Consider the following 18,144-nt stretch of genomic DNA (forward strand, 5'->3'; position numbering starts at 1 on the left):
GCTGGCGCACGGCATCCCTGCAGGTGTGCTGGGTCTGGAAGGCTTCTCGGTCTGGGAGGGACAGAGGAGACGAGATTGGGGACCTGGCCAGCAGGCTGCTTTCCGCGGACACAGGAAAGCAGGAGCCCCAGACGTACAGCATGGACTCAGCCGGGCCGGGACGTCCTGGGCACGCACACAGTCTCAGAACAGCCCCCACCTTTTGGCCACACCCAAATCTGGAGCAAAGTCCCTCTTCCTTTGACACTGCTCAAAATGACCCCGGTACATCGGAATCCCCGTGAGAGCTTCTTTCCAGCACGCTCTGTGTTCGTCTGCTCCGGTGGCAGTGACAAAACAGCCCAGACAAGGGGCTTCAGCGATAGAAGTTAATTTTCTCACGGTGCTGGAGGCAGGAAATCCAAGATCAAGGTGTTGGTAGAGGTGCTGTCTTCCGAAGCAGCTCTTCTTGGCTCGTAGGTTGCTGTTGGGATATTGCGATTTATAATAAGAAATTTGCATTCGGTCTCCATCTGCATCTGGCGTAGAGCTCCTGCCTGAAGCCCTTGCTGGTTCCCACGTGAGGAGAGCCACGGAGGTGTGCTGTTACCTGTGTGCCAGCCCTAGAGACGGAGCTCAGCCGCCGACGGCCAGCGGTCAGATCAGCCCTGCCTGTGTGATGAGGTCTCCATAAACACCCAAAAGGACAGGATTTGGAGAGCTTCTGGGTGGGTGACCTCATGGAGGTGCGGGGAGGGCGGGTTGCCCGGCGGGTGCTCGGAAGCTCCTGTCCTCTTCCCGTGCCTGGCCGCGACCCTGTGCACCGCCCCACCCCCCCCACCTGGCTGGCTGTCCCTGAGTTACGTCCTGCGCCAGTATTCTGGTGCCATGTTTCCTGAGCTCGGTGAGCCACTCAGCAAATTGGTGGAACCGGAGGAGGGGGTGCAGGAACCAGGGTGTGTAGGCAGTAGGTCCGAAGGCCAGGGGACAGCCTGGCGTTGTGACTGGAATGTGAGCTGGGGGGAGGGGTGGTGTTGGGGGGCTGGGCCCTTGACCTGTGAGATCTGACTCTGCCTCCAGATAGACAATGTCAGAATTGACCTGAATCTTAAGATACCCAGCTGGTATCAGAGAACTGCTCTGTGGTGTGGGGGGAAAATACATCAGAATTGGTGTCAGAACTGGAGCCATGTCTTCCCCGTAGTCCTTCTGTGTCTGTGTCTTAATCTCCCCTTACAAGGGCATCAGGCATATTGGATTAGGATCCACCATATGACCTCATCTAACGTAATCACCTTTGTGGGGACCCTGTCCCAGACACAGTCACCTCGGAGGTACGAGGGGCTTAGGACATCGACACGAGAATTTAGCGGGGACACTGCAGCCCAGAGCAGCCTGCTGTCTGGTGTGTGTAACCCTTACTGCACAGTGTGCATTGTCTCGCTGCAGTGAGACACAACCCCGACGTGCTCAGTTCCACATGCATTCCTGGTGGTCTTTGGCTTAAGAACATGGACAGCAGCAGTAATTCGACTGTGAAGAAGGGAAGCAGAAATTCTTGGTGGGCAAGAAAGGGGAGGTGGCTTCCCCAACATGCAAAGAGGGGAGCAGACAAAGTGACCCTGAGCCCCTCTCCCTGCCCGTGGGCTGTAGAGTTTTAGCTCAGTCCTTCCCCGGGAGACAGGGAGGGACTCTGGATGCCAGATGGATGTTTTGGTACCCAGTTAGGCTGGACTATTGACCCGGTGAAATTGGGACAGTTGGAAAACCCCAAAATGGCAAGAAAATCTGGAAGATCTGCTCCAGATATAGCCATGGGGGAGGGAAAGGAGACTCAGGCAGATGGTGTGTGAAGGCAGGGTGAGAAAGAATAAAGCTGTTTCCTGTTCACACCAGTGAGCCCAAAACTTTTTTTTTTTACTATCCTATCATTTTTTTAATTTGAATTTTTAAGTAAAATTTTTATTTTAGGATAGTTTTGAGTTTACAGAAAAGTCAGAAGGTTGGTACAGAGAGTTTCCACCCCCCTTCACCCGGTTTCCTTGCTGTTAGCATCACACATCGGTGCGTTTGTCACCGCGGATAAACCAATGTCGAGGCATTCTTGTTAACTACCATCCAGGTCTTGTTAGGAAAGATCCCCTTAGTTTTTACCGAGTGTCCTTCTGAGCCTGGATCCCCTCCAGGGGGGACACCTTCTATTCGTCACCATATCTCTTTATGCTCTTCTTGGCTCTGACACTTTCTCAAAGTCTTCTAGTTTCTGATGTACTTGACAGTTTTGGGGAGCACCGGCCAGGTGTTTTGTAGCATGTGCCTCAACTGAGGATGGGCAGATATTTTTCTCATAAGCAGATGAGTGTCGCGGGGGAAGTGCCATTTTCATCGCACCATATGGAGGCGTAAGCAACGTGACTCATCTCTGCTGGTGCTGGTCCTAATCCCGAGGAGGCAGTGCTTGTGAGGCTTCTCCACTACAGAGCGGCCTTTCCTCCAAGCGTCATGCTGTTCCCTCTAGCAGGAAGTCGTCACACTCAGCCAGTCCTTGAAGAGGAGGGGGTTGTGCTCCCACTCCCCGAGGGTAGGAGACCAACATAAACTATTTGTAATTCTTCCGTACAGGAGGTTTGTCTCGTCTCCCATGTACTGCATGTATTACTTTATCCAATCATTCACATACACCATCTTGGGCTTACAGATACTTACTTCATTTTTGGATTATGATCCAAAAGTTCATCTATCCTGTTGATCTAATTAGAGCCCTGATCTTTTCTTCCCAATCTTTTGCTATGAAAAATTTCAAACATAAAAAATTTGAAAAAAATATTCCAGTGGGGGTAGGGGAAAGAAAACCAAATAGCCCAATTATAAGATGGGCAAAGAGGGGACACCTCAGTGGCTCAGTCGGTTAAGCGTCCAACCTCGGCTCAGGTCATGATCTCAGTTCGTGGGTTTGAGGCCCGCGTCGGGCTCTGTGCTGACAGCTCAGAGCAGGAGCCTGCTTCAGATTCTGTGTCTCCCTCGCTCTCTGACCCTCCCCTGCTTGCACTATCTCTCTCTCTCTCAGAAATAAATTAAACATGGGGCACCCGGGTGGCTTAGTCGGTTAAGGTCCGACTTTCGCTTAGGTCATGATCTAGCGGTTCGTGGGTTCGAGCCCCGCGTTGGGATCTGTGCTGACTGCCAGCTCAGAGCCTGGAGCCTGTTTCAGAGTCTGTGACTCCTTCTCTCTCTGACCCTCCCCTGCTCACGCTGTCTCTCTCTCTCTCTCTCTCTCTCTCTCTCTTAGAAATAAATAAAACATTTAAAAAAATAAAAAAAGAAATAAATTAAACATTAAAAAAAATAAGATGGGAAGACTCTGAGTAGATAATTTTCCAAAGAAGACATCCAGATTGCCAGTAGGCCATGAGCATCACTCATCATCAGGGAAATGCAAATCAAAACCACAATGAGATCAGAATGGCTAAAATTTAAAAATAACAACCACCACCACCACCACCCTAGGGACAAATGTCGGCAAGACTGTGGAGAAAAGAGAACCTGTGCACTGTTGGTACGAATGTAAATTGGCGCAGCTGTTCTGGAAGACAGTGTGGAGGTTCCTCAAAAAATTAAACAGAAATACCGGCAATTCAGCAATTCCGTTCTGGGTATTTACTGGAAGAAAACAAAACCACTAACTCAGCGATATCTGTGCATGTGTAACATATATATATGAAATGGAATATTACTCAACCATGAAAATGGAGGCAATCCGGCGATCTGTAACAACATGGATGGACCCTGAGGGCGTTATGCTAAATGAAATAAGTCAGGCAAAGAAAGACAAATACCACTTGATCTTACTCACATGTAGAATCAAAAACACCAAACTCCTAGATACAGAGAACACATTGGTGGCTGGTATGGGTGCAGGTGGGGGAGGGGATGGGTGAAAGTGGTCAAAGGATACAAACTAGCAGTTATAAGATGTAAGTGCTAGGGACCTAATGTACAGCAAGTGGCTATAATTACCAACACCATATTGTATAGTTGAACGTTGTCAAGGGGCACCTGGGTGGCTCAGTGGGTTAAGCATCCAACTTCAGCTCAGGTCATGATCTCACAGTCCATGAGTTAGAGCCGGGCGTGGAGCTCTGTGCTGACAGCTCGGAGCCTGGAGCCTGCTTTGGATTCTGTGTCCCCCTCTCGCTGCCCCTCCCCCACTCATGCTTGTGTGCTCTCTCTCTCACTCTGTCTCAAAAAACAAATATAAAGCCCCACATGGGGCTCGAACCCACAAACCATGAGATCATGACCTGAGCCAAAGGAGGATGCCTAACCAACTGAGCCCCCCAGGCGCCCCTCTTATTTCCTTTTTTGATCCATTTCAAGGGACACTGAAGACCTGCTACAGTCCCCTATCTACCCCCGTCCCCGCCCCTGGCCACCTCCCCAATACTTAAGCATGCATATTATTAGCTAGAATTCTTATTTTCTTTTGAGGTACCATTTGCGGTGAAATGCACAAATCTTGAATGTACCACAAATGCACATCCCTGTGAAACCCAAACCCTTACCAAGGTACCCAACCCAATGCCTTCATTTTAGCCCCTTCCCAGTAAGCCCTGTTCCCACCTTCTCAGAGGTAAGCCTTTCTCTGATTAGTGTTGGTCCCGCAGGCTGGTTCTGTCTGTCGGACACCACCACCTGAATGGATTCTTATGCTATATACTCAGCCACCTTGTTAAACCGAGGAGTATAAGAGTTTAAGTCATGAGGGGGCGCCTGGGAGGCTTAGTCAGTTAAGCGTCCGACTTTCGCTCAGGCCATGATCTCGCGGTTCGTGGGTTCGAGCCCCACGTCGGGCTCTGTGCTGACTGCCAGCTCAGAGCCTGGAGCCTGTTTCAGAGTCTGTGACTCCCTCTCTCTCTGACCCTCCCCTGCTCACGCTCTCTCTCTCTCTCTCTCTCCTAGAAATAAATAAAACATTAAAAAAAAAAGAGTTTAAGTATGGGCAGCGCTATATGCTGAATCCCGTTAGCTAGGCCCTACTCTGGTCTTCTATCAAGAGATGTAGATCAATCAGGAGGGCTTCGTGGAGGAGGTGGCATTGCTGCCTCTCTCTGGCTCCCTGCCTGCCTCTCTGGGCTACTCCTCCACAGCCTCTTCGTGGGCCCCCTTCCTCTGCTTGCTGGTGCTGTTCAGCATCTGGCTAGCCCAGAGCTTATAAATCAGCCAGCTCCAACCCACAGACAGGTTTTATTTGGCCCACACAGTATTTTTTTTTTTTTGTATTTGAGTTAGTTTTAACATTTAAGAGCTGAGGGATTTTGCTTTTAAAAATATCCACGTTTCTGTCTCCTGGAAATTTGAAACATCTGGCAGTGTTGTGACCTCTTCCCAGATCGCTAGTATTGGCTGACAGTAGATACGAACAATTACATACTCTGAGCCCTCCTCCATTGGTGGTGGTGGAGGGGGGGGTTTCAGGCACCCAAGCCCTGAATTAATACCTGTAGAGCTTGAGATGGCATCGGGGTGGCATTCAGAGACCACCCGGAGTAGCTGTTTACCTTTCCCAGGAGGAACAGCCTCAGGGAGCAAAGGCAAGAGAAAGTTGAAGAGAGCAGATTTCTATCAGCATCTCAGCTCTCCACCGACCGGGATGGGTGCCCTTGGGCTTGGGCTAGAACCAGTCCCCTAAAGCATGGGGACCATTGTGGGACCCAAACCATGTGTGGGAGAGACAGAGAAATGGACAGAAGAGAAAGAGCCAGAGGGGGGAAGAGGGACATACAGTCAACAAACCTTTTTATATTTAAAAAAAATTTTTTTTAATATTTATTTTTGAGAGAGAGAGAGAGCGAGCAGGGGAGGGGTAGAGAGAGAGGGAGACACAGAATCTGAAGCAGCTCCAGGCTCTGAGCTGTCAGCACAGAGCCCGACGCGGGGCTTGAACTCATGAACTGTGAGATCATGGCCTGAATTGAAGTTGAAGTTGGATGCTTGTCCGACTGAGCCACCCAGGCGCCCCAACAAACCCTTTTCTGAGGGGAGTGAAAGGGAGTAGTATGTAACTGTGTGTGTGTATGTGTGTGTGTGTGTGTGTGTGTGTGTGTGTGTGTGTCCATGCATGCAGCATGCTGGGGGGAGGTGTGCAGGAACAAAGCGCTGAGCTCCCCTTGGAAGCCAACATGATCTACTCCACTTTAGTAATAGTTACTCCTTTTCCGACACCAACCCGCAAGGGCCTCGGGAATTTAAGATTAGTGGTTTTTCATGATTGCAAGTCAAGACTTGTTAGCCAGTCATGAAAAATTTAGGAGGTTGTGACCAGAGTTTTATTTCTGAAATAGACTAAATATAGAAAATATTGGAGAGCATTATGCTTAGAGGAGGTCGGTTTTGTTTAGGAAACTTTTCGCTTCGCAAGGACATATACCGGCGTGTTTCTGCCAGATCACGTTGTAGGATGTATTTGTCAGTGTGGCTGAGGTCCCGCTGTTGGAAAAGCGTCTACCCTCAAATATGATCTGCATGGGGAGCATGGGCACAAGGCCAGATGGTGGGAGACAGGAAAGCAGGACTTAGAGAATTTGTTTGACTTGGTCTGATAGGCAATAGGGAGCCACTGAGTGCTCTTGAGTCGCTGACTCACAATGGCCCCCTCACCCCACCCACAGATACACAGGCCCCACTACACACATTATGGAATTTGGAATTCTTCTACCCCTTAGCAAGTCCTGCTCGCTCCGTAGACATTGGCCGTGGATGGTATCCAACAAGCTTTTAGGACAGGCTAATCTCACGTCTTTCTGCTCATCTTACAGACAGGGCAGCAGAGACTCCACGGTGAGAAATCACTTGCCTGGGGTCGCTTAGCACAACTCATGGCTTCTCATTTCAGGAACGCCACCCTCTCCAGGCCCCATGCAGCCAGTCTGGTTGAGGAGATAACTCCAGCCACTGGATTTGGACATGGAGGTGGGCTGGAGAAGACCAGGCCGTGGTGATGATGGTGATGATGATGATGATGATGATGATGATGGTGAGTGTGTGTGTGTGAGAGAGGAGGGCAGCTACTTTGATTCTTCTGTCTCCTTCATCATCACCACCACCATAACCACCATCACCACTAGTCATTACTTTTCTCTGATTAATGGGATGGGCAGCTACCTCTCCCAGCCCTTCTCACCACTCTGGGGCACAGTCTCGGGATGAGAGTCCTAGGTGGGGTGCCAACCCCCCCCTTTTTCCTCCTGCCCATCTCAGTCCTTGCAGGGGAGGCCCCGGGGTGGGGACCCCACGGGGCAAAGTCTAGCCTAGCTCTACAAGGGTTGGGGGGGGTTCCCTGGGGCAGGTTCCTGGGAACCTTAGTTTTAGCCGCAACAGGGACTGCCGGACAGTGATGTTAAAGTGGCCGGGGCCCCTCCAAGGGCCTCTACGTCCCCGCGAACCAGTGTGGCATCAGTGGGTTCCTGTGAGACTCAGCACAGAGAGTGGCTGGAAAGATCCTCTGTAAACCGCACGGTGGATGGAAGGGGTCGGTGGAATCCTTACGTCCATCGAAGCAATCCTCAATGAGCTTGGAGAGGTGCTTACACACGTGTCAGGCATTCTTACAAAGAGGGGAGGGGTCCCTAGAGAGATGGGCCAGGTTCTATCTAGGGGTGGGAGGGGTCCTTATCACTGGTAAGAGCAGGCATACGTTCTAGAATGGTCTGCACACATGGGAAGCGTTGTTTACAGAGGATGTGTTTTTATACAGACTTACAAAGGTGGGGATTGTATCCAGATGGCACCCTTTATAAGCGAGACTACCCTCCCACACAGAAACGAAGGGGTTTTATGGGTGCGATGACCGCTCTTCGGGAAATGCTGTGCCAATACTCAGCGCTCTTTGCACAGGCCTGTCAGGGACCCTTAGGCCGCTGCAGGGCGATATCGGTATGGGGGCCTCATCTGGACACGGCTGTCCCCGGACGGAGCGTACCCGCGCCCGCCACGGGTGGGAGCCGGCACCGAGGGGCGGAGCGCGCCCCCTCCCGCCCCAGCTTGCGGCGCCGCAGTCCCGCAGGCAGCCACCGGGGGCAGCACCGTCCCCGCCGGGCCCGCGCCTCCCCCCTCCTCCCCCAGTCTCCGCCCCCCGCTCCGCGCCCCTGAGCCCCGCCAGACCCCGCTCCGCCCGCGCCCCGCTCCGCGGCCGAGGCTCCCGCAGCCCCGGCGTCCGTCCCGCCGCGCCCTGCCCCCCGGGGGCTATGGGGGCGCCCCCGGGCTACCGACCCTCCGCCTGGGTGCATCTGCTCCACCAGCTGCCCCGCGCCGACTTCCAGCTCCGCCCGGTACCCAGCGGCTTCGCGCCCCAAGAGCAAGAATACCAGCAGGTGGGAGCGGGTGCGGGGTCCTGGAGGCGGGGGCGCGGGGGTGGGCAGGGCCGGCGGGTCCCGAGGGAGGAGGCGGCTGGGTGCACAGTCCCGTGCCGTCCTCGGGGGGACCCGGGCCCGCACTTTGGGGTGTCCGAAAGCGGAGGGCCTGAGGCTCGCGTACCTGGAGGTTCCCCTGGGACGGGCGCGGGGAGGCCAGAGCCCCGGCTCCTTAAATAAGGGAGGGCGCGGGGGCCTGGACCCCTCACCCCAGAGGGGGGACTGGGGCACCTTGGATTCGAGCGACTTGAGGGCTCCGGGGTCACCAGGGAGACGGGCCCACTCTCCGTGTCCTAAACGATGACCCCTCCCCTGAGACGGTGGCGCGTCCAGGTGAACATGTCCCGGTTAAGGTGCGACTCGAGAGAGGAAGGCTGGGGTGTCCCGGTTCAGGACGGGACTGACCCCTGAGCTGGGCAAGGGGCGTGAGGGATTCAGGGCCAGGGCTGGGGAAAGGAGGTGGAGGTGCCAGCAGAGGAAGGTTCCAGCCACTCCTGGTCCAGGACAGGAGGGGCGGTCAGCCAGCCGCTGGGGCGCATGGGGGTGGGGGTGAAAATGAGGTTCCGTCTGGGGACCAGAGGATGACAGAAGTGGGTCCGGGGGGTGGGGCTGGGCGGGCACCTTACAGAAGCGGCCGTCCCTGGGGAAGGGGGCCCAGCCTGGGTCAGCGCCAAAAAGGGGAGAAAGAACTGTCCCCTGACCCAGTTTAATTCGAATCCTTGACTTTGAGATTAATGAAGAGCAAGGCTTGGCCGGGGCGGGGTGGGGGGAGTGTGGAGGAGGGTGCTGGGAGCCCTGCCTAGAGGGTCCAGGCCCCTCGGATCTGGGGGGGGCGGGGGAGCTCCTGGGATAGCGGACTGGGGATTGGAGAGCTTAGAAGGGGTGGGGGGTCCCAGAAAAGCAGAGAGGGGGATGTGTGCTGTATTCTGAGCTATTTGGGTCATGGCTGTGCCAGCCGGGAGCAGCCCCTCCCTGCCCACTCTGAGCCGCCCTCTCCCCACCAATCGGGGAAGCCAGCCCCTCGCCCACACCTCACGCTTACACAATCACGACCTCCGGTGCGGTCACCGACGCCCCCGCACGGCACGGCCGGGGAGACCTGCCCACACGGCCCCGCACCGGTAGCTGGCCCCGTCCCAGGCCCCAGTCACTGCCGGAGGCACTCAGAGAGGCTCACTCCGCCGCCGCCCCCGTCATCGACAGGGTGACAGCCTGGGACATGCACAGAGTCACACAGACCCGGAGGGGACACTGCCCCCCAGGGAGATCACGCTGCGGGCACAGCTGGAAGGCACACTCACACCCACACAGTCACATACACACACACTCTCACCCTGCACTCACTCACAGTCCCCACACTCACCTGTATTCACACACAGTCACCTATACTTACACTCACACAGCCTCACACCCAGATATACGTACATACACTCACACACTCACTTGTATAGTCACCTACGCACACACTCAGACACACCCACAAAGTCACATACACACACTTATACACCTGTATACACACTCACACTGTTACCTATACATGCACACTCAGACACACTCACACCCACGTAGTCACATATATACACATGTATACACATTCACACACACATTCCTGCCCTCACTTCTACACTCACACACGCCCCCCACAGTCACATATACATACACACTCACACACCCCTCACACACGTAAACACACTCACACATTCTCACCCACTCACTTTCACACATATTCTTGCCCTCGCTCAGACACACAAACACACATGTACACAATGTTCACATTCACACAAACACACATCCTGACACACAAACTCACACATGTACACACATATTCACACATGTATAACACATACACACCTGTTCATATTCACACAAAAACACATCCTGATGCTCACACACGCACTCTCTCTCACAGACACACACTCAGGTGTAGTATCTCATGGTAGACCAACTCAGTCAAAGATAAAATATCCAGTTTCACAGCCAGAAACTCAAACAAGCCACACGCTTGTGTCACACACACACACACCCACACCACACTGCAGGGGCGAAGGCAGAGACGCCGTAGTGTCTAGGAGATGGCATTAGTGAGTCCGGAGCTCTGGTTCTGTTCCCGGCGTTGTCCCCATGGCGCTGGGTGGCTCCAGGTAACCCCTGCCCCGTTCTGGGCACGTGTGAAGGGGACAGGCGTGCACAGCCCCCCCCCCCCGCCGTGAGGTCCTGGGTGGAAAGGCTTTCCGCCGTGAGGTCCTGGGTGGAAAGGCTTTTCTAACTACAGACACCTGTTCTCTCCATGCCTCCAGCTCCCTGTCTCCCCTTTCCCTGAGTCCCTCTCTCCGTCTCTCACTCTCCAAGTCTCCATCTCTGAGTCTTGCACACACACTCACTGTCATGGAGGCTGTCACGCCCCCTCCCCGTGAGTCCCTGGGTGACAGACTCACGCTGCGGTGGGTGTGCAGAGCTCAGCAGCAGGGGGGAGAGCGCGCAGTGAGTGGGGAGGACCAGCAAGGAGAAGGGAAGAGGAAGGCTGCCCACCCCCTACCTCGCACACGTCTCCAGGAACAGGCGTCCCCGTCCACCCCCCTGATCCCACCCGGTTCCGGATCCAGGTCTCAGCAGGTCCTGGGAGATGCTCTACCCATTCCAACCGCCTGGCTGGGGTGAGGAGGTGACAGTCTCAGAGCGGAGAAGGCCCCTGATGAAGGTCACACGCAGAGAGGAACCGGACCCAGGATTTGGGCCTCTCGGTTGGACGCTCCCTCAGGTGCCTCAGCTCCCAGACTGGGAGGAGCTGGGGACCCCACCTGAGACCTGAGCACCACAGGCTGGGCTGGACCCCCAGTCTAGCCAGGGCTGCCGTCCACCTCCCTCGAAGTCCCACGTCCAGAACGTCCAGCCCTCCTGAGGCCTGTCTCTCCCTTCCCCAGGCCCTGTTGTTGGTGGCGGCCTTGGCAGGCCTGGGCTTGGGCCTGAGCCTCATTTTCATTGCTGTCTACCTCATCCGCTTTTGCTGCTGCCGGCCCCCAGAGCCCCCTGGGCCCAAGAGCCCCCCACCCGGGGGAGGCTGTGTCACCTGGAGCTGTATCGCCGCTCTTCTCGTCGGCTGGTAATGGGGCCCCAGGGTGGGTGGGGAAGCGGGGCCGGGGTCCCCTACACTCGCGCTCAGTCTTCCGGAGGGTGTCCTTGCAGCAGGAAGAGATGCTCCCATTATACGGAGGGAGAAACTGAGTTTTGAGGGGAGGAGTGACCTCCCAAAGCCAGCCAACCCTGAAGGAGGAGCCAAGGGTTAAGAACTAGGCTTCGGTGGCCTTGTCCCTGAATAGCTGTGCAACTAGGGGATATAATCTCTCCAGGCCTCAGTTTCCACATCTCTAAAATGGACGTTACAGTAACCCCCACCTCCTAGTTATGGTAAGATTAAATGAGAGCGTGTACAGTGCATGGCCCACAGTTGTACTCAGTAAATGGTGACTGGTGATGTCATTCATTCACTCACTCATTCACTCATTCATTCATTCATTCATTCCACAACTATTTCCTGGGGATCTACTGTGTGCCAGGACAGGATCCAACTGGCCGGACAAGATCCTTGCCCTCATGGGGCTGATGTTCTAGTCAGGCAGACAGACAACAAAGGAATATATTCAGGGTCCCAGCGCAGACCCTGCCTGCAGCCCAGGTCTGAGCTGGTCTGACTCCTCCCACAGTAACCCGGCTGGATTCAGGTCCCTCATGCCCAAGTTGGAAAAGCCAAGTCTGAGGGAGAGGCAGAAAGCAACTTTTCAAGGCCCTGTCACCCTAGTGGTAGGGCCGCAAGCCCCTGCCCTCTTCTGTGACCCTGGGGGGGCGGGGGGGGAGAGAAGACAGGAGGACTTGAGGACACACCATTTAGCAAGAGCAGCTCTCAGTGCAGCCTTGGCCGCCCGCCACCCCCACCAGTGCAGGAGAGCCATCCTATTCCCCAGATTAGGGTGCCTGGATCCGAAAGGCCTGCCCTGAACCCGGCTGGGGAGTGGCGGGCAGGGCTGTCCCGCACCCCCTCGCCGCAGAATGTGTTTGGGGGTGTCTGTGGGGGAGGAGGGGTGGGCGTCCTATATCCAAAATGCTTCGTCCTCGGGCTCTCCTGAGTGGGGGTGGACGGGAGCGGTGGACAAAGGCCCCGTGGGGGAGAGACACGGCCGGCCCCCGCGGCCTGGGAACAAGAGCAGCTTTGTGGGACCTTGAACAATGGGCGGGGGCGCCCGGGCGGGCGTGGGATCCCTGGGCTGGGAACTGTGAGGGCGTCTGGCTCCCTCCGCCCTGTCCGGCCTGGCCCCTGCGCAGAGGGACACTGAGGGGAGGATGGGCCCACATTCAGACCCCACAATGGAGCTCTGTGTGCCGGCCGCGGAGGGCGGGGGCGCAGGCTTCTGGCCCATCAGCCCACATTCTCTTGCTTCGCTCCCAGCTGGCCAGACGCTTGGGTCCCGGGGCTGGGGGAAGGCGGGGAGCTCCAGGCTCAGCTCGGGGGCCCCCCAGGAGATGATGACTGGGGCCCTGCACTCCTAGGATCCCCCAGCAGCAGGTGGGGAAGGGACGGTGGGACCCTGAAGGGACAGGTGCTCCTGTCTGGATGCTTGAGGGAAGGATGGGGATTGGGTGTGGGGCCAGTAGTCCTGGGGGGGGGAGCAATTCTCCTGGGGGTGGGCGTGATGGGGGTTCTGCTCCAGTGAGGTGCGGGTTAAATCTGTCCCCCCCACTCCACCCACCATTAGCATCACAATGACGTCCCTGTTGGGGGAGGGGGGGGCTTCCCGTCACCTTGGCAACCGGTGGGGGCCAGGCTGGAGACGTTCCTTTCCCACGACGGGCTGGACCAATGGGGCGGGGGTGGGAGCCGGGATTGGGCGCGTGAGGAGGTGGGGGTGGGGACGCAGCCCCCAGGGTCCCAGGACACGTTGTGATTTCCCTTTTCTTCCCCTCTCAGCGCTGGCATTGGCATCGGTTTCTATGGCAACAGCGAGACCAGTGATGGGGTATCCCAGCTCAGCTCTGCGCTGCTGCATGCCAACCACACGCTCAGCGCAATAGACCACCTGGTGAGGGGCCGGGCAGCGGACCCCAGCCCCGCCCCCACCCAGACCGGATCCCCAGACCGGGACACAGGGCCACCTCCCAGAGAATCCGGACCCAACCTCAGAACCCACACCTGAAACTTAGGACCCCAGACTCAGAACTTCAGGTTGCAACTTGTGGACCTCAGACTGGACACCTGGACCCCTACCTATCCCTGGCTGCACCCAGGGCCTTAACCCAGATCTGGAACACGGGGCTCAAACCCAGACCCCCGTTCATACTTGGTCTCTATCTGGGACCCAAGCCCCTGACCGCCCAGGGCTCCTGATGGAGGCCACAGAACTGTACCCTCCCTCCTTTCCTCATTCAACAGATGTCCTAGCCCCTAGATCTCTGACACCCCCCACTGCTCACCCCTGCTTCACCCCCACAACTCCGTCCCCAACCCCGGCCTTCCCAAAGAATGCCCTCCCCTGACCCCAGACTCACCCCTGCACGCAGGTGTTGGAGACAGTGGAGAGGCTGGGCGAGGCAGTGAGGACCGAGCTGACCAGCCTGGAGGAGGTGCTCGCGCAGCGCACCGAGCTGGTGGCTGCCGCCCGGGGTGCTCGGCGGCAGGCAGAGGCCGTGGCCCAGCAGCTGCAGGGGCTGGCCTTCTGGCGGGGAGTGCCCCTGAGCCCCCTGCAAGTGGCCGAAGATGTGTCCTTTGTGGAGGAGTACAGGTGGGTGACCGCTCTCCCCTGCCCTGTGCGCGGGGGCTCTCACCTTGGGCGACTGTACCTCCAGGGGACATCAGGCCGGGTCGGGAGATGTGTTGGTGGTCACACTGGGGGACGGGGCGCTACTGGCACCTGGTTGCAGGGACCAGCGACGCGTCCTACGATGTCCCAGGTGTCAGTAGTGCCCAGGCTGAGAACCCTTGGGACACAGATGGACCGAGCCGCCCCATGCCACCTCACCCCCAGGTATTCGTCCACTCACTCCCGCCCAGACCGACTCTACTCTTCCTCAGTCATCCATCCGTCTGACACGTATACCCACTCAACACATATTTATTTACACCTTCTGGTGCGAGAGAGACGTGCCCAAGTGGTTGGGAACGGGAGCTCTAAAGCCGGAGCGCCACTCCCTAACTGTGTGACAAGTTCCTCACTGGTTCTGTGCCTCAGTGTCCCAATCTGTAAAATGGGAACAATGGATAGCGTTCCCCTCATCGGATCATTGAGGACTAGACGCGTCCATATCAGTTGAGTGTTTACAATAGCACATCCTATACAGTTGTCTGTAAAAATGTAAGTTTTTATTAAGACAGAGCAAGGAATAAAACAGACGGCAGTTTCTGCCCATCTCCCAGTAAGGGGGCCAATAAGAAACACGCACATGAGCAACACATTTTCTCTAAGGTGGCGGGTGGTGAGAGCTTCGCAGGAAACGGAGCAGGAACCGGGGCTGGGCTGGGGACAGGCTGGAAGTGGGAGCGTGCGCTGGCAGGGGCTGGGCCTGGGGGGGCCACACGGAGACTGCGGTACGTGAAGGAGGGACAGATCAGATGATGCAGACTTCTGGGCCGGCCACCCTTCCCAGCAGCCAACACGATGGAGTCCTCGCTGCTTCTGCTGCTGGGGATTCTTTCTCTTGTGTCTCCAGCACCTCTGAGGGCCCTGAGCTCCGGGCTGGAGGCGGACCAGGGCGGAAGCACTCTGGCGGGGGTGCCCCTTGGGCCGTCCGACGGGCCTGGGTCCCAGTGAGGACACTTCTGCTTTGTGGCTAAGCCCAGAGGCCGCGTGTGCCAGGCCTCAGCTCCCTTCCGGGGTCCCGGTAGCTGTGCAGGCCCCCCCCGGGGTGAGGCAGGCCCACCACCACCAGGAAACATCCGGATGTATCAACGTGAGAGGGCCTAGCACTTGAGAGTCGTTCCTCAGTGAAGGTGGCCGGTTTCCTGCAAGGGAACTGGGGCCCCTGGAGGGAGAGCTTCCTGGCAGAGTTCCTGGAGGCTGAGCAGGAGTTCACAGCAGCACAACTAGGGCAGAAGGCTGGGCTGCCCTGACGGGGTGAGAGTGGAGCTGCCGTGTACGTGTGCCGTGCGCCATGTGTAGTGCATGGTGTGTGCCGTGTGCATGTGCTGTGTGCTGTGTGATGTGCATGTGTGGTGTGTGCCGTGTGCATGTGCTGTGTGTGATGTGCATGTGCAGTGTGTGCTGTGTGCATGTGCTGTGTGCAGTGTGTGATGTGCATGTGTGGTGCGTGGCGTGCGGTGTGTGCCGTGTGCGTGTGCAGTGAGGACACTGGCAGCACAGGCCTGGAGGCCTCCAGGGCCACTCGGCCCAGCTCCCTCCCCGAGAAGCAGGGTGCTCCCGCCTCGGCACAGCCGCACAACCGCGTGATGCTGTGTACCGAGCACTCACTTAGAGCCAGCACTGCATCAGAGTGAACCAGTCCTCGGCACCTCACTACATAACACTTGAAGTTCCCTGGCTGACGTCTGAGCCCACGTTTAAGTGTGTCCGCGCGCTCAGCGGCCTTCTAAGTGCTCCTCCACTAGCCTCAGGACAACCTCTTGGAGTATGGCTATTGTTCTCCCCCCACGGGACAGGCGGGGAAACCGAGGCACAGGAGGCAAAGTCCCTGAGACAGGGCTGCGTGCAGCTGGGAGGGAGAGAGGCTGGCCCCGAGCCTCAGTGCACGGCTGGGAAGGCCTCCCCGCACTCTGCAGGCCGCGGCAGGTGGGGCTCCGGAGGCCAGTCACTGGTGCCTGGTTACAGGGCCTCCGCGCTGCCGTGGGGGGGGGGGTTTAGGCGCCCCGGGACCTGAGCCCTGAACCAGCCCGCCTCCCGGCGCACCCATTTCATACTGAGCCGGCTGCAGCCAGGCCCGGCAGCCGGGGGTCGCAGGGTCAGGTAGAGCAGGGCGTGACTGTCGGGGGGCCATCCCGCTCTGCCGAGTCCTGGGCTGGGAGCTGGGGTGCTGGGGGCTGGATCTGTCTCGCGTTCATCCCTCCTCCAGGTGGCTGGCGTACGTCCTCCTGCTGTTGCTGGAGCTGCTGGTGTGTCTCTTCACACTCCTGGGCCTGGCGAAGCAGAGCAAGTGGCTGGTGATCGTGTAAGAGCGGGCGACCCCGAGGCAGGCTCACCTCGCAGCACGAGGGCACCTCTTTCCATCCCATGGCGCTCCTGCGGGGGGACCTTCCCAGCCTTGAGCTGCTTTCGCTCCCCACCCCACAAGCGTGCCTGGAGGTCCCGGCTGGGCCAGCACGGACGGAGAGACCCGGCCTGGACCAGCCCAGGAGGCCCAGGGCACACCTGGAAACACAGGGTTTGAGGCCACCCAAGTGCCCCCAAATCCTAGAAAATAGCCCGCAATGGTTGTGCTGAGGATGGGGGTGCACACACAACCACCGGTGAATGAGGGGCCCCTCCGGCGCCTGATGTACACGGAGGGACCCGGGGCAGAAGGCAACCACCTCCGAGGCTGCGTGGCCACTGTGTGGCTCACGGGAATCTCAGTACCACACGCTTTATTTAGAGGGGTGTTCTATGCAGCCAGCCCCCTCTTCTGGAACCCACACGCTGACCCTGTGAGGAGAGGCTTTCCCTCTCCCCATCTGACACAGGAGAGACTGGGGCTCAGAGAGGTTGGGCCGCTTGCTCAGGGCCACACAGCCCGGAAGTGCTGGAGCTGGTGTGGCCTCAGGGCCGGCCTATCCCAATCAGAGGAGCCCCTGAGTCTTCCCTGCCTCCAGGGACCCTGCTGGGCTCACCAGTCTCCATACCCACCCCGGGTGACAAGGGCTGCTGCCCTGTGCGGTCTCCCCCCGAGGCTTACAGACGGTGCCAACCCTCCAGGGCTAACCCTCACCCCCAGACCCCAGCCCTAGACAAACCCAGGCCACAGTCTCAACCCTGGCCAGGTCCCCGCTCCTTGGAGGAGGAGTCTGGACACAGCAGGAGGCTGACCCAGCTGTGCTCAAACCCGGGAGGCAGGCTTGGGGGTTATGGGGCTCCTGGGGCTTCAAGGCCAGGAAACAGAGTCCAGAAGCGGCTTCCGAAATCCCGGAGCAAGGCAGGGGCATAGCTGGGCTGGGACCTGGGGTGCTGGCTTGCCAGCCCGGGGCCCTTCTCACTGTCCTCCCCCTCACCCCGGGCAGCAGCCAGATGTTCAGTTTGACGTCATGAACCACAGATGTACAACCTGCACTCCCCCCCCAGCCTCTCCCCCCCAGTTTCTCTGCCCCTAATTCTGATCCTCCAGGCTCCAGACGGTTGGAGGGAAGGGGGGCTGTGATGGGGATTTGGGGTGGAGGAAGGGAAGGGGTGAGGCAGGGAGAATAAGAAACCGGAACCCCAAGTCCAATCCCCTCCCCCTTTATAGGATGACAGTGATGAGTCTCCTGGTTCTGGTCCTGAGCTGGGGCTCCATGGGGCTGGAGGCGGCTACAGCTGTGGTGAGTGCTGGAGGCCAGGCCCCTGGGCCTCTGGGGGCTAGCGGCCTTGACTACTGGATCCCAGGGCAGATCCTGAGGGGAAGGGCTTGGGGCCAGGATCACACATTCTGAGGTCTAGATCCTGAGGGCTGGAAGCTAGAGCCCTGGACACGTGCGTTCCAAGGGAGGAGGTGCCCGGGGGCCAGGACTCCCGGGTCCGAGGGAGGAGGCGCCTGGGGCCTGGACTCCGGGGTCCGAGGGAGGAGGGGCGGGTGGGGGGACAGGACT

The 18,144-nt window shown here is 57.7% G+C and overlaps 1 protein-coding gene across 1 annotated transcript in view; it reads left to right on the forward strand.

Moving 5' to 3' along the window:
* Positions 1 to 8,184: 8,184 nt before the first annotated feature.
* Positions 8,185 to 18,144, forward strand: part of TTYH1 (tweety family member 1) — a 16,217-nt gene continuing 6,257 nt past the window's right edge. The window contains exons 1-6 of the mRNA XM_039244191.1: positions 8,185 to 8,348; positions 11,309 to 11,487; positions 13,348 to 13,459; positions 13,938 to 14,158; positions 16,440 to 16,535; positions 17,805 to 17,877. Of these exons, the coding sequence (XP_039100122.1) occupies positions 8,223 to 8,348; positions 11,309 to 11,487; positions 13,348 to 13,459; positions 13,938 to 14,158; positions 16,440 to 16,535; positions 17,805 to 17,877 (807 nt within the window). The 5' untranslated portion in view covers positions 8,185 to 8,222. The remainder of the gene's footprint in view (positions 8,349 to 11,308; positions 11,488 to 13,347; positions 13,460 to 13,937; positions 14,159 to 16,439; positions 16,536 to 17,804; positions 17,878 to 18,144) is intronic.

The sequence above is a fragment of the Hyaena hyaena genome, unplaced genomic scaffold (genome assembly GCF_003009895.1).
Source record: "Hyaena hyaena isolate Hyena2069 unplaced genomic scaffold, ASM300989v1 scaffold_235, whole genome shotgun sequence".
Classification (NCBI taxonomy): Eukaryota; Metazoa; Chordata; class Mammalia; order Carnivora; family Hyaenidae; genus Hyaena; species Hyaena hyaena.